Source organism: Rhizophagus irregularis, chromosome 1 (assembly GCF_026210795.1).
Source record: "Rhizophagus irregularis chromosome 1, complete sequence".
Classification (NCBI taxonomy): Eukaryota; Fungi; Glomeromycota; class Glomeromycetes; order Glomerales; family Glomeraceae; genus Rhizophagus; species Rhizophagus irregularis.
In genome coordinates, this window is record NC_089429.1 from 4,696,610 (window position 1) to 4,710,042 (window position 13,433).

The 13,433-nt window shown below is 37.0% G+C and overlaps 5 protein-coding genes across 5 annotated transcripts; all 5 read left to right on the top strand.

Annotated features, from left to right (window-relative positions):
• Positions 1-5,504: 5,504 nt before the first annotated feature.
• On the top strand, positions 5,505-6,953 carry OCT59_000960 (uncharacterized protein; the record flags this gene model as incomplete). The annotated part of the gene is made up of 2 exons (XM_066139230.1): positions 5,505-5,906; positions 6,336-6,953. 2 exons carry the CDS (start codon positions 5,505-5,507, stop codon positions 6,951-6,953), a joined length of 1,020 nt encoding a protein of 339 aa, XP_065988653.1.
• Positions 6,954-7,076: 123 nt separating this feature from the next.
• OCT59_000961 (uncharacterized protein) lies at positions 7,077-8,606 on the top strand (the record flags this gene model as incomplete). The annotated part of the gene is made up of 1 exon (XM_066139231.1): positions 7,077-8,606. One exon carries the CDS (start codon positions 7,077-7,079, stop codon positions 8,604-8,606), a length of 1,530 nt encoding a protein of 509 aa, XP_065988654.1.
• An 83-nt stretch (positions 8,607-8,689) lies between these two features.
• OCT59_000962 (uncharacterized protein) lies at positions 8,690-10,572 on the top strand (the record flags this gene model as incomplete). The annotated part of the gene is made up of 2 exons (XM_066139232.1): positions 8,690-9,818; positions 9,896-10,572. The coding sequence occupies 2 exons, from the start codon at positions 8,690-8,692 to the stop codon at positions 10,570-10,572; spliced, it is 1,806 nt and encodes a 601-aa protein (XP_065988655.1).
• Positions 10,573-10,685: 113 nt separating this feature from the next.
• OCT59_000963 (uncharacterized protein) lies at positions 10,686-11,156 on the top strand (the record flags this gene model as incomplete). The annotated part of the gene is made up of 1 exon (XM_025329730.2): positions 10,686-11,156. One exon carries the CDS (start codon positions 10,686-10,688, stop codon positions 11,154-11,156), a length of 471 nt encoding a protein of 156 aa, XP_025181761.2.
• A 93-nt stretch (positions 11,157-11,249) lies between these two features.
• OCT59_000964 (uncharacterized protein) lies at positions 11,250-11,666 on the top strand (the record flags this gene model as incomplete). The annotated part of the gene is made up of 1 exon (XM_025325292.2): positions 11,250-11,666. One exon carries the CDS (start codon positions 11,250-11,252, stop codon positions 11,664-11,666), a length of 417 nt encoding a protein of 138 aa, XP_025181762.2.
• Between the last annotated feature and the right edge of the window lie 1,767 nt (positions 11,667-13,433).

A 13,433-nucleotide genomic window follows, 5' to 3' on the forward strand; every position in this document is an offset into this window, starting at 1 on the left:
GTTTTTTTAACCTTTTAACTTTTCTTCAACTTTCTTTTAAAATATTAGGTAAGAAAAACTTGTGTTCTTTATCTTTTTATTTTCCTAACTTTTTACATTTTAATGTTACTAACTTGCTTTCTTCACTAACTTCATACTTTTTTTTTGGGTTTTGTTTTTTATCGCACCCGCGATATGTCGCAAGGGCATGCGCCTCCTAATTTTATTGGCGAAAAATTTTTTTGTGGCGCGTCAAATTTCAATTGTAACACGATCTTAAAAAATTTTTTTTTAAAAAATTCTTCGATCTGTTTTGGTTTCTTTGTCCCTACCCTTTAATAAAAACAAACCTTTACATTTCTTTTCTAATTACGTTTTCATTAAAAACATTGTTTATCATGTTTATATTCGATGGTTGGTTTCTTTTTTCTTCTTTTTTGTCTTGTTTTGAAAACTACACTAAAGGTTTTTTTTCTTTTTTCAGGTCCTTTGCGTTGTGGATTTTGACGTTAATATCATTTGAAAAGAGACTTTTCGTTCTTTAAAGACTCAGTAGGTGAAGTTTAATACACCGTGTTTAATAACCTTAAAAACACTATTAACGATTTTTTTTTTTACTTTAGATTCTTTCACTTTAGATTCTTTTCACAACGGAAGTTTAATGTCAATTTCGTTACTCTTCCTTCTTCTCATTTGGAAAAAATATTGGTAAGTGTCGGTTATATAGACTATGAACTAATTTAAACGGCCTCTTCAAAGTTTTTGTATATGTATTAACCTCTTGTAAACAATATTAACCAATTTTTTTCTTTTTTTTAGGTTCTTTAATTTGATTTCCTTTCTAAAGAAGACCTCTTACTTTCCACTTTGGCGAAGTCTCAGTAGGTGTTATTCAGGTTGTTGGTGTACGGGAAGCTTTTAGAAACAACACTAACAAGTGTTTTTTCTTTTTTTTTAGGTTTTTTTTCGTTGTAAAAGCTAAGATTTACCGCCAATTGTGTTTTTTTTCATTTCGGTAGGTGTTATATAGGTTAATAGTGCATGTAATAACCTGTTATAAATGATATTAATGAGTTTTTTTCTTTTTTTAGGTTCTTTCACGTTGTTAAAGCCAAACTTTAAAGCTGATCTCATTTTTAAGGTACCTTTGTTACCTTTCACTTCGGTAGGTGTTATATGGGCTAATGGTGTATGTAATAACCTATTATAAATGATAATATTAATGAGTTTTTTTTTCTTTTTTTAGGTTTTTTTCACGTTGTTAAAGCCAAACTTTAAAACTGATCCCATTTCTAAGGTACCTTTGTTACCTTTCACTTCGGTAGGTGTTATATGGGCTAATGGTGTATGTACTATATAGTAGTCTTTAAAATGAATTAATGGTTTTTTTTTCTTTTTTAGATTCATACGGATGTAGTTCACCCGACAATGATGATACAGCAAGTGTAACAAGTACGACTAGTGAACATGAAAAATGCACATGGAAACTCTGATGTCTTCTATTTCGGAGATAATAAATAGATTAGTGGTGTATGTATATCTTTGGGAAGTATTAGTGAAGATTTAATTAGGAGGCTTAATAAACTTTATTGTCAAATTTAAAGATACTTTAGCATTTGATAACTATCTTAAAATATTACAATTTCGCTTATTATGACCCATATCACCACAATTTCCACATTTATATTGTTTACTATTTACTGAAGTCGTAGTCTTTTCTTTTTCATGGCTTGCTTTAATTCGTTTTGTACCCTTCGGGCATCCTTTAGACCTGGTTTGTTTATTAGGATTATTGAGAATAAAAGGAAAATTTTCCTTATCAGATTCATCATCTTTTGTATCTTCTAATTCGATATTTTCATTTTGTTCTTCATCTTGTTCTTCATCAACATCTTTTAAGTAATTCTCCAAAATATGTATTATACGTATATCCCTTTTACTAACAGCTTTCATAGTAGCTTTATGTGATAAGCCAGCAATTTTACCATATAATTGTATGTCTGTAAGTTGTTCATGCCGAGTAATAAATTCTTGTGATGTTTTGCAAATTGCAGTTAAAAATGGAACATTATGTTGAGAAATAAGAGGTGTAATCTCATTTTCAAATTTGCTAGCAACTAAAAATTGCTCTTTACTAGGATCTTTATCTCTATAATACCATTGTGAAGGAATAAGTCTTAAATGGAATCTTGCTGCAGGACTACGAAGCATTATTTGAAAATAATGCCTGCAAATAATTCCTCGATTAATAAGAGATAGACAAGAGCAATAATGAGATCCATTTATTAATAAGATAATAAAATGTTTCTCAACAAGTTTGTTTTCAACATTTACAGCCCACATAGATGAAATTTGATCTTTATTAATGTTGGAAATCATACATGCTGCAGTTATTTGACGAGCATCAGATACATCTTCCAAATATTGACCTAATAAGAGATCATACTGCAAACACATGTAATAGCAATGTTAAATCAAGTAAAATACAAACATAATAAGTATACAATTATTATTGTAATATATACTTTATCAAATTCATCAATTACTTCTTGGGTAACTTGTACAGCATTATAAAAAACACACTGACGAATTTCATCTCTTTGAAGTTCTAATATGGCAGGAGGCAAATATTCTTCAAGTTTTTGGTTAATAGAAGTAAACATGAACGCAGCAGTGGAAATCTGAGTAGGCATACAGGGAATAGCAGCTTTCCATAACACAAGTTGATATTTTTTGTTTTCTGCCATTTGTCTTCTCTCTATTACATCCCCAAGTTCACATAAAGAAATATTAGAGTTAAAAATATAACTTTTAATCCATGCATTAATGCTTTCTACAGGAGAAGATGCATGGAGTCCTGCAGTAAATTGGTGACATGTCCAAGGATGAGCCCATGATTCTTTAGTATTATAAAGAGTATTTATCAAATATTGCTGTATTTCAGGATATTGAGTAATTAATTTTCTCCATTCTGATTCAAAGGAAAGTGTGTTTAGTGTATTACGTACAGCATGAAATTTTGTAAAAAACTCTTGAAATTTATTTCCAATTAGTTTTTGAACCTTTTTAATCAAATTTTGGCTAATATGAAAAGTGCAATGCATCGGGTATGTGGTAGGAAATGTAGACCTAATCGCAGCATATACAGCTGGATCTGCATCTGTCATTATTACTTGTGGATACACATTATTTGTTGCTAAATTGAGTTGTTCAAATGACCATTCATGTGATTCTTTTGTTTCATCAATTAATAATGCTTGTGCAACAAGTCTTACATTCCGATTTTCATCAAGAATAATAAATAAACTTAAAGCCATCTCATACCTATTGGTTTTACAAGTTACATCTTGTACCACAATATCTGAATACCGATACCATAATTCTAACTGAGATGGCGTCATCCAGAATAAATGTGTAAGAGTATTATTATTATCAAATTTGATCGCAACCTTCCACATTGGATTATTTTGTGATAATTCAAGTAATTTCGTATACAATTTAGCTGCATCATTACTATCATCTTTATTTTGTGGACGAAAATGTTGAATTGCTTTATACAAATCATTATCATAAATTATTTGTCCTGGGAACTTTGCTTCAAGATATTGTCTTTGTGTAGCAGCTCCCATTCTGCATTTAATAGTAAGAAATTCAATCTCCTTCATAATTTCAGGAGGTATGTATTTGTTATCTCCAAATTGAATGATATTAGGATTAAGATTATGTGAATGGATATCATGAAGTGTTGTAATATAAACATATTTAAAAGGATTTTTAGAGGTAGGTTCTGATAAATTAATATGCCAAGCACAGCCTAGACGTTTTGTTGTTGTCTCTTTATTGGATTTTGTAACATAATTACCATGATGTTCACATTGTGCAGTACGTCTACGAAAAGTTCCATCAGATTTTTTCTCAACACGACTATATATGATATTAAACCCTTGCTGCTTTGCCCGACTTTCAATAGTTTCAAATGCTTGCTTCCAAGTGGTGAAAGCCTTTCCTTGATACAAAACTGGTTCAGAGTTTTCTTGTTGCATTGTAGTAAACAAAGGTATAAGGTGTGTAAAAAGCAAAAAAAAATAAAGGGACGTACAAAAAAATTAGGTAAACAAATAGTAACTTTTGTGTTACAATCACAATTCATATATTTACTAGCCAATAAAATTAAGCATTGTCCGCACACTAATATTTTCGTTTATTCAGAACTAAAACCAAGTTAATGACATTTATAAAAGCAATAACATATACTATTAGTCCTATCAACACTTTACCGAAAATGAAAAGTCTTTTTTTAACAAGATTTAAAATTAAAATTAAGCTTCTGCAATAAAAGAAGTCTTTTAATATAATATTTACCAACTCTCTATCAAAATAAAAAGACAATACCATCAAGAAAGTAAGAAAAGTAAGGATTAATCATTAATTATTAGACCTTTTCTATATAAGAATTTTATGTGTATGTAATTAATTACTTTATTAAAAAAATTGTTAAGCATCCTGGTTCCTAATTTATATACTTTAATCATTTCCAAAGGCTGTTTCATACACCATTAGCCCATATAACACCTACCGAAGTAAAAAATAACAAAGGTACCAAAAAAATGGAGAAAAAAGGATTTATACCATTTATCCTGGTAGAGCGTTAGAATTTTTCCGCCAAACAATTTCTACTAGTCCTTTATTACCTGGTATGTTTCGTCCGACGGTATCAGCTTTAAAGTTTGGCTTTAACAACGTGAAAACCCCTAAAAAAGAAAAAAAACTCATTAATATTATCATTTATAATAGGTTATTACATACACCATTAGCCCATATAACACCTACCGAAGTGAAAGGTAACAAAGGTACCTTAGAAATGGGATCAGTTTTAAAGTTTGGCTTTAACAACGTGAAAAAAACCTAAAAAAAGAAAAAAAAACTCATTAATATTATCATTTATAATAGGTTATTACATACACCATTAGCCCATATAACACCTACCGAAGTGAAAGGTAACAGTCGTCGGGCTGGATGTGGGAGGTGCAAGCACCACCCACCTCTGGGTCTAACGACCCGTCGCAGTACCTATTTGGACCTTGCAGGTCCCAGGAATCCCCATATATACTACCACCATGGCCACAGTGGCCATGGCTGGTCACACTACTTTCCAACTCCTTTTTTTTATCCATTTTTTCTTATACATAAAACTACTATGACCACTATGACCACTATGACCAGACTACTAAAAAGTGGATAAAAACGCGAATAAAGCCAAAATCAGACAGAATATCCGGTCATAGTACTGGCCACAGTTCGAAAAACTTATGATAATACTATGGCCACCTTAGTTAGCCCCTCAGGCTCCAAAACCCGATTTAAGCTATGACCACCCTTTATCTACATACCTGGGACACCGAACTATGCCACTGAACTATGACCGCCGAACTATGACCGCCGAACTATGACCACCGAACTATGGCCACTTTCCCCGTCAGAAAAAATAAGTAATTGAACAATGGGTATACCATAAGTAATATACAATGATGAACTTACACGCAGCCACTTATCTTGCCAAAAACCTCGGACTTGATCTTGTAGACATCTATGGAATCCGTAAATGGATCCAAATGCGGGCATCGCCCCTCAACGACCCGGATATAGTAGCAGAAATAGTCAGAAACCTTCCGGCCAAAGAATTTGGAAAGCACCTCAAAATAAACAGACTCTGGTACAATTGTTGTAAAGCCGAGTTGTGGAAGCGATATGAGAAAGCCGAGGAGGCATACGACAGGGCAGTAGAAAAGAAGGAAAAAGCGGGGGATGCTCTTGGTCAATCATTTGAGGAAGAGGGTATTGGAAATCGTGAACTTCATGAGCTTAATTGGAAGGAGTATCAAAAGGCTTATAAAGAGTTAACGGACGCTAGAAAAGAGCAAATAATGGTAAGGTGGGCTCTTGAGCGGTGTGGATTTCACTAGATATACGTGGATTGAAAAGGGGGAAGGGAAGATTTAGAGCAGTCGTAAAGGTTCGTGGTTTATAGTTTTTTTTTACCCCTAAAAGATAACCAGATATAACCGGAGGACCGCAGAACCGCAGGACCACAGGACTACAGGAGGGTAACCTGGTAGGAGTGCAGATCTTTGGAAAAAAATATTCGGCAATTGAAGATTAGGTAACTATAAATTAGTACTCGATTTGATAGAACAAAAAATGGCCGCTCAAGTTCCAGCAATCTTTAACCCCAACAACCGTTTCTTCTACGATGACCTTCTTAAAAAGTGTATAGGTACACACACAAAAGAAAGCATCAATTCAGCAATCTCAGCTTCTGTGGCTTTCATCACCACGAAGTCCGGCATGTGGATCAGAAAAAGAAGGCTTATAATGGAAGCATATACTTCGAGTTTGCTGCAGATCTCAAGGGAATTTCTACTAAGCACAAGGTAAGTATTCGGTCAGATGCAGGAGAAGATGATGGTATGACCACATCCATCAAGTTAAAGGACCTTCTTATCCAAGCCTCAGTCACAAAGATCTGTTATACAGATGTTAATTTCATGCCTTATCCCCCAAATGCACCAAAGTATAATCCTGAATTCTTCAATCTCTTTCTAGGTTTCAGGGCTCAACCCGCTGAGCACATCAAACTGAACCTAGTTAATCCAATCATTCGACATGTTCATGAGGTATGGTGTGCAGAGGACAAGCAGTTAACCACGTACATCCTCAACTGGCTTGCATTTCTGGTTCAAAATCCTGACAAAAAACCCGGTACAGCAATTATTATGCGCAGTCCCCCCAGATGTGGTAAGAATATCTTAACCGATTTTATCGGAGAACGTATTCTCGGCCGTGAAAACTTCCTCTCCACTACGCGTCTTGAAGATGTAATGGGAAGGTTCAATGCGGCTGTTCGTGCCAAAAAACTCATTATCCTCAATGAATGTGATATGACAGGCAAGGAATGGCATGGAGCAAATAATTGACTCAAGAGTTTAATCACTGAGCCTTACATCTCTATCGAGGAAAAAGGAATAGATGTGAAGGTTATTGATGACTTTGCTGGCTACATGATCCTGAGTAATCATGCTATGCCAATTCGCATAGAAATGGGAGATGAAAGATTTGTAGCTCTTAACGTCTCAGCCAAATATAAGGGTAATCGAGAATACTTCAGTTCTCTAGTAAAAGTATTAGAAAATCCAGATACAGCCAGTTCCTTCATGTCCTATCTACTTAGCCGAGACTTAACTAGCTTCAATCCCCGATCTATTCCTGATACTCAAATGAAACAGGAGCTAATTGAAGCAAGTATTCCAAATCCCCAGCGTTTCATACAATATTACCTTGAAATGATGTGGCCCGACAATTGTGATACACTTGAAATTCCTTGTACAAATTTCTATAGCACTTACCAGAATTGGTGCAGTGAGAAGGGCGAAAACAAAACACTTAGTGATAATAAGTTTGGTATGGAGATTAAGCAATTTATTCCTAAAACTCGCCCAAGACGTTCAGGTGCTAGAATAAACTATTACATACTAGATAAAGCAAAAATTGCGAAGAATTTTAGTAGAGTAATCCAGGAGACACAAGACATACAGGAAGCACAGGTAGATCAAGAGGAAGTAGAGCCAGTTGTTGAGAAACCTGCTAAGGAAAAACCCGCTTCTGTCGAGAAGAAGCCTACTGAAGAGAAACCAGTTTCCAAAAAGACTCCACCACCAGTACCACTTAAGCCCGATTGCTTGAAGGTAAAACCCGCACCTGTCATCAATGAGGATCCTATTCCTGAGGAATCTCCAGCTCCTATAGAGTCAGATACTGATGAACCTATAGATAGCTTCTCGGACTGTTATCTATCTGATGAGGAACCTGATCAAGAAAATGAGCCGCCTGCTGAGGAACCTGCATTTAAAGCTGATGATGACTATGACGTTTTAGATGACTTGCTATCTGACTCAGATTTTACAACTGTGAACCCAGCTCCTGAACAACAACCCGAGTCTCTCGCAGAATCTTCTGCATCTGTCACTAAGCCTGACCCAGAACCGGCTCCTGAAGAGCAACCTATCCCAGAACCCGACACAGAACTAGAAGTTGACTGGGACCCTGAACCAAAGGAAGGTACTCGAGCACACTGGGCTTGGCATGAAAGGCACCGATGGGATTATAAGCCATGGGTCAAGAATTCAAAGGACCAGGTCTTCAATGATCTTTACAATACAGGTAAGGATTTATGGGCTAAGTACCAAAACGCGTCAGACGAGTATGACTGGGAAATACTCGCGTTTGAAGTAGAGGAATGTCCCACAACACGTATTGAAGACGAGTACCAGTACTACCTTAGGGAAGTAGTAGACCGCTTCAAGGACTGGATCGAATATAATGGATACTTATCTAAAACACCTAGCCGTAAAGAGCTTGCAGATTTAATAAGAGCATATAAGGAGGATCATGATGCCGAGATTATCCCTACTACCTCCGGTTATGAAACTATGAAGATGAATAAGGGTAAGGCACGAGAAATCCCAGAGGAGTGTCCAAAGACCGAGATGGAACGCCAGTGGGAGGCCGCTAATGGATTTGTAGACGAGCTGGATATTGATGAGGCCTGTGATATGATTGACTCCTTTTAATAAGATAAGCGCCTCTTAGTTATCTTATATTTTTTATATAAAAAACCTATATTACAATTGAATACAATTCATAGTTATATCAAATGGCCTATTCAAAAATTGCACGCGCTTTACCTACAAGACCAGATATCAAAGAACTACAGTATTCAGGCGCAAGATTTTCTAGAGGAGCTATTGCCAGACTTGGACAGCAACTCCAATCCCGGTATCCGACACATAAATTTCAGATTCTGCTCCCCTATGAAAACTGGAAACCCGGTGGATGGACATCAGGAAACCAACCAGCCAGCCTCTTCTCACTCTTGGACCACTATGATGAAGCACAACTACCAGATGATGCAGATCCTGATTACTTTGAACGATTCATAATTTATGTGAGAGATGCTCCACCGGTTGCAGGGGGATGCAATGGAGAGCTAAATGATTGCCTGTATGAATGCCTGAAGCATATCTATGGTATATTCTCTAAAATACCCAAGACTATAAAAAAGCCTGAATATATCAAAAAGGCATTAGGTCTCAATCGTGATGCTCCAGTTCCAGTCTCATATATGGATAAGATTGAACAACTTGCAGGAAGCCTTGCACTTAATATTGTAGGGGATTCCACTCGAATTTCCAAGAGCAAATCTGACAGACGTGCAACCCTCATCCTATCTGAAGGCCACTACTCTCTTGCACTGAATCCCGGAAGACTTCACCCTAGTAAATTAGATAGAAAACAAAAGTCTCCCTTTGTTTATCGTGAAGATGGGGTTAATAATGTAGTAACAATATACAATGGTAAGACAGTTAAGTCTCTTACAGTTGGACAGTTTCAGAAAGGTAAGAACTCTGATAGTTACTCCTTCATCCCTATCGAGAAGAATTGTAAAACTGGAATATATGAAACACTTGAGGAAACATACCAGAGGATCCATGAAGAGCGGGATTCCTTCCTACAGGCTACAAAGAAGTTCGGTCTAGGAATCGACTTATCTTACCACAACTGGTCATACAAGAGAACTGCACTCTGGCTTTTTGAACGGTTTAGTGTAGGGGTTCCAGCCAATGATCCTCTTGACCCAGTCGAAGCAGAGTGGATAAGTGATGCAATGATGGGAGGTCTTATCTGGGCAGACAATGAATGGAAGGGCTATGGAAGGCAATACGACGTGACAAGTTTGTATCCAAGTATTCAGCAATCAAATGCAAACTTTCCAATCCGACAAGGTAAGTTTCAAATACTCAAAGACTTTGTAGACCATAGAGGTTATGCCTTGTATGGATTATTTCGTGCCAGCTCCCAGAGAGCGCCCCAAAGGGCAAGGTAAGTGGTAATGACATTCTCTTCCGACAGAATAAGAGGGGAGTCTATACATTCATTGACTTACAACGAGCAAAGAAACTTGGTCTCGATATACAGTTAATCCAGGATGGAAAGCCAAATGCCTTGATATATGACAGAGAAGCAAGAATTCCTGGGACTGTAATATTTGGTGAGTATGTCCACTTTCTCTTCAATATAAAGAACCAGGGTGGCGTGGCCGGTCGTGTTGCAAAGAGAGTTCTCAATACACTATGGGGAGCACTCTGCCAGAGGAAACGCAATTACAAGACACTCACCACAGATCAAACAGATCCATTCAAGTTTCCAGAAGGCCACACACTTGACTCCATCGTACCAGTAGGATCTGACCAGTGGCGATTCCAGTTCACAAACCCAGGTAGTCCCTTCAAGGGTGAGTATCCTAGGATCGCTCCATTCTTATTAGCACATGGACGGAAGACGACTTCAGAGTTATTAGAACCATATAAGGATAAAGTACGACGCATCCATACAGATGGATTTATTCTAGAGGAACAGCCGAGTAGTCCTACACTTATCACTTGTCCAGAAAATGCATCCAAAGCATTGAAAGCTCTCAAGTTTGAAACCGCAGGATACTGCCATGTGAAAAATGCAAACAAGGTTATCTGGACATGATTGCCAAGAATGCGGTTGGATTTACAGTAGGTATATATATTTTTTCTTGCTTGAATGTAAAGTCAATTTGAAGATTCCTATTTATTACAAAGTACAAAAAAGTATAAGGAATCATGTCAACATATACCGAATTAGCAAGCATTATTAACAGCACTGACAGCATTAGTGATAAAGTTATTTATGATGCATCACACAATCAGTTCACCATTGTCTCTGATGAAACTGTCCTTAAGATTATCCGTGCATTGAAAGACACTATAGTAGTCGCATTAGTATCTGGGTTTAGCAAAACCAGCTACCTTGTCCAGGATCATGTGAAGTATATCAAGCGAATCCAGACGGCAAATTCTCCTGTATCATATGTGAAGTTCGTGGCCAGAAAACTCTTCCCAGATAATGCAGCATATACTGCTAAGATAGCAAAGATTCGTGAATCATACAAGAATAAACAAGCTCTTTTAGACAAACTTGAGGCCCTCTTCGAGTTGTATTATAATGTAACTAAGGACTCATTAACAGGTTCCCCAAAGCGAGCTGTCACTATGAATGAGGCTGAGAAAACCTTAGCAGAACTTCTTGCATAAGTGGCTCCTGTATGAATTTAGTTTATATTTATTATCCATTTGTAATGGGCATACAGTAATTGAAGATGGCTATAGTATAAGTAACATAACATCATGTTGGACCGATTACCAGTAGAAATAGTCGAACGCATTGTTGCAAAGATCCCAGATACTGACCTTATTGCAGCGAGTAAAGTAGATAGTGTGTGGTGGCAGGAGGTTCGTCAAGAAGCATATAAGAGATGGAAAAATTATGCTACTACAATTGGGCATGTCCAAGCTCTTGGAAAGCCGTTTGAAAAAAGGAATATTGACTGGATATCATTTGAAGATGTAAACGACTTCTATAAAAGATGGATAGACCGCCTCACCGAGGATCAGCTTTATATTATGGAGAAAATGCTTAGGAATGGGATGGTCGTGGACCCCCAAGAGAGGGAAACCATAGAGCATGCATTAAGTGAACAAAGATGGGGAGGCGACCCTTGGGGACTGAACTGGGAGTGGAACGAATGGACTCAACAGGAGTAGCTTATTTATCGGGTATCCTCATATTTCTCGACAAGGACTGATGACCATGTAACCTTATCATCAGGTATCCTTGCATTTTTTCGACAAGGATTGATGACCATGTAACTTTATCATCAGGTATCCTTGCATTTTTTTCGACAAGGACTGATGACCATGTCACTTGGTTATTGTAAATTGAAGAAAACTATTAGGTATGTAGACACATACAGAAAAAAGACATGTCTTACCCTTATATAGCTAACCCTATAACTGGACGTCCAATTATTATCGGTGGAGATACCTTTAATCGAATAGTTATGGAATCCCATGATTATATTGATGGAAGGCTTGTCCGTAGACAAACTGCACCTCCACCTGAAGAGCAACCTGTATATTTAAATACAGATACAGGACGTTATGTTCGACGTGGTACTAGAACATATCATAGACTGATTGAGAGTGACTATGAGGTAGTTGAGGATTACTACCTTGTCCATTATGAAGAAGAGGCGCTTATAGAGGAAATCATCAATGAAACACGCTATAATGAGGAAAATCTTGATGGGCAGCGGTTAACTTTCAATGATATACAACAAATCAGGGCCGCTATTCAGGCTGACCAAGATGAATATGATGATTTTATCTTACAGCAGGATACGACTAACGGGACACCTTCCTCCGGTCCTTCCGGTCGTCCACGAACTTTGGAGGACCATACCCCGAGACTTGCAGAGCTTAATATTGAGTTGTGTAGGGAATGTCTCATGCCTGTAAGCCCAAGTGACTTAACGGACAAGTTGTGCAAGGACTGCTCTGAATAGTTACTTAATTTTGAATAATTCTTTTTTACATAAAGAAAGATAGCCATGTCAACATCAATCGTAATAAACCAGTACCAAAACTGTGGAGTAATCACTCCAAAAACAGCACATAGAGGATTATCCAGTGTATTATACAGACAGATTATAAAGAAGATTAGTGATGAGAATGACCCTCTACAAGCCTTGGGACTTGCTAGGGATAAGTTAGTTCAGATCATTCGTCGGGCAAGTAATGTGGACTTTACACAATTGTTTACACAAAGACTGGATATGAAAATTATAGATGGAGAGCCATATGAAGATATTAGGAAGTGGCTTCTCGAACAGCTTATAGCCATAGGTTGTGATAGTGGAGAAATTGCCTTATATCAATTTCTAAGGGGTACATATCCAGATGGTATCGACGAGCCTTTCAATACATTCTATAAGAACTATGTAAATCATATAAGTAATTCAATGACTAAGAACTTTGCTTCTCGTGCCTTAGGAGCAATAGGGTTGAAGGCTAAGATGTTAAGGATTGACTTTGAAGGCCGTAAAAAAAGTGCTATGATTCTTAGAGCTTCTGCAAACGAATTACTTGATATTCTCACAAGATACTATTAATCCCTACTTGTAATGCTCGACGGTCCATGTGGCTCTTAGAAAAGATCTGTAGAAGGACTTCAATACCTTCTATTATTTTTTTATTATCCAGAGGGCGACTAGACTTCAGGGCTTCATATCGGGAGAATAACTCCTTCACATTCTCAGTTTTCAGAGTTTCAGTCTTTGCAGTCCTACCCTGTACTTTTGCTAAGAAATCCTGAAAGTCAGCTCCTAGGGTCTTACCAGAAAGTCCATAAGCTTCCCGAAAGACAAATTTAATCCAGGTATCTGTATTCTTGGCTAAGACACCAGGTACAAGTAAATGTTGACGCTCTTTAGGGGATGGAAATACCCGAGCAAATTCAATCAAGTGTCCACC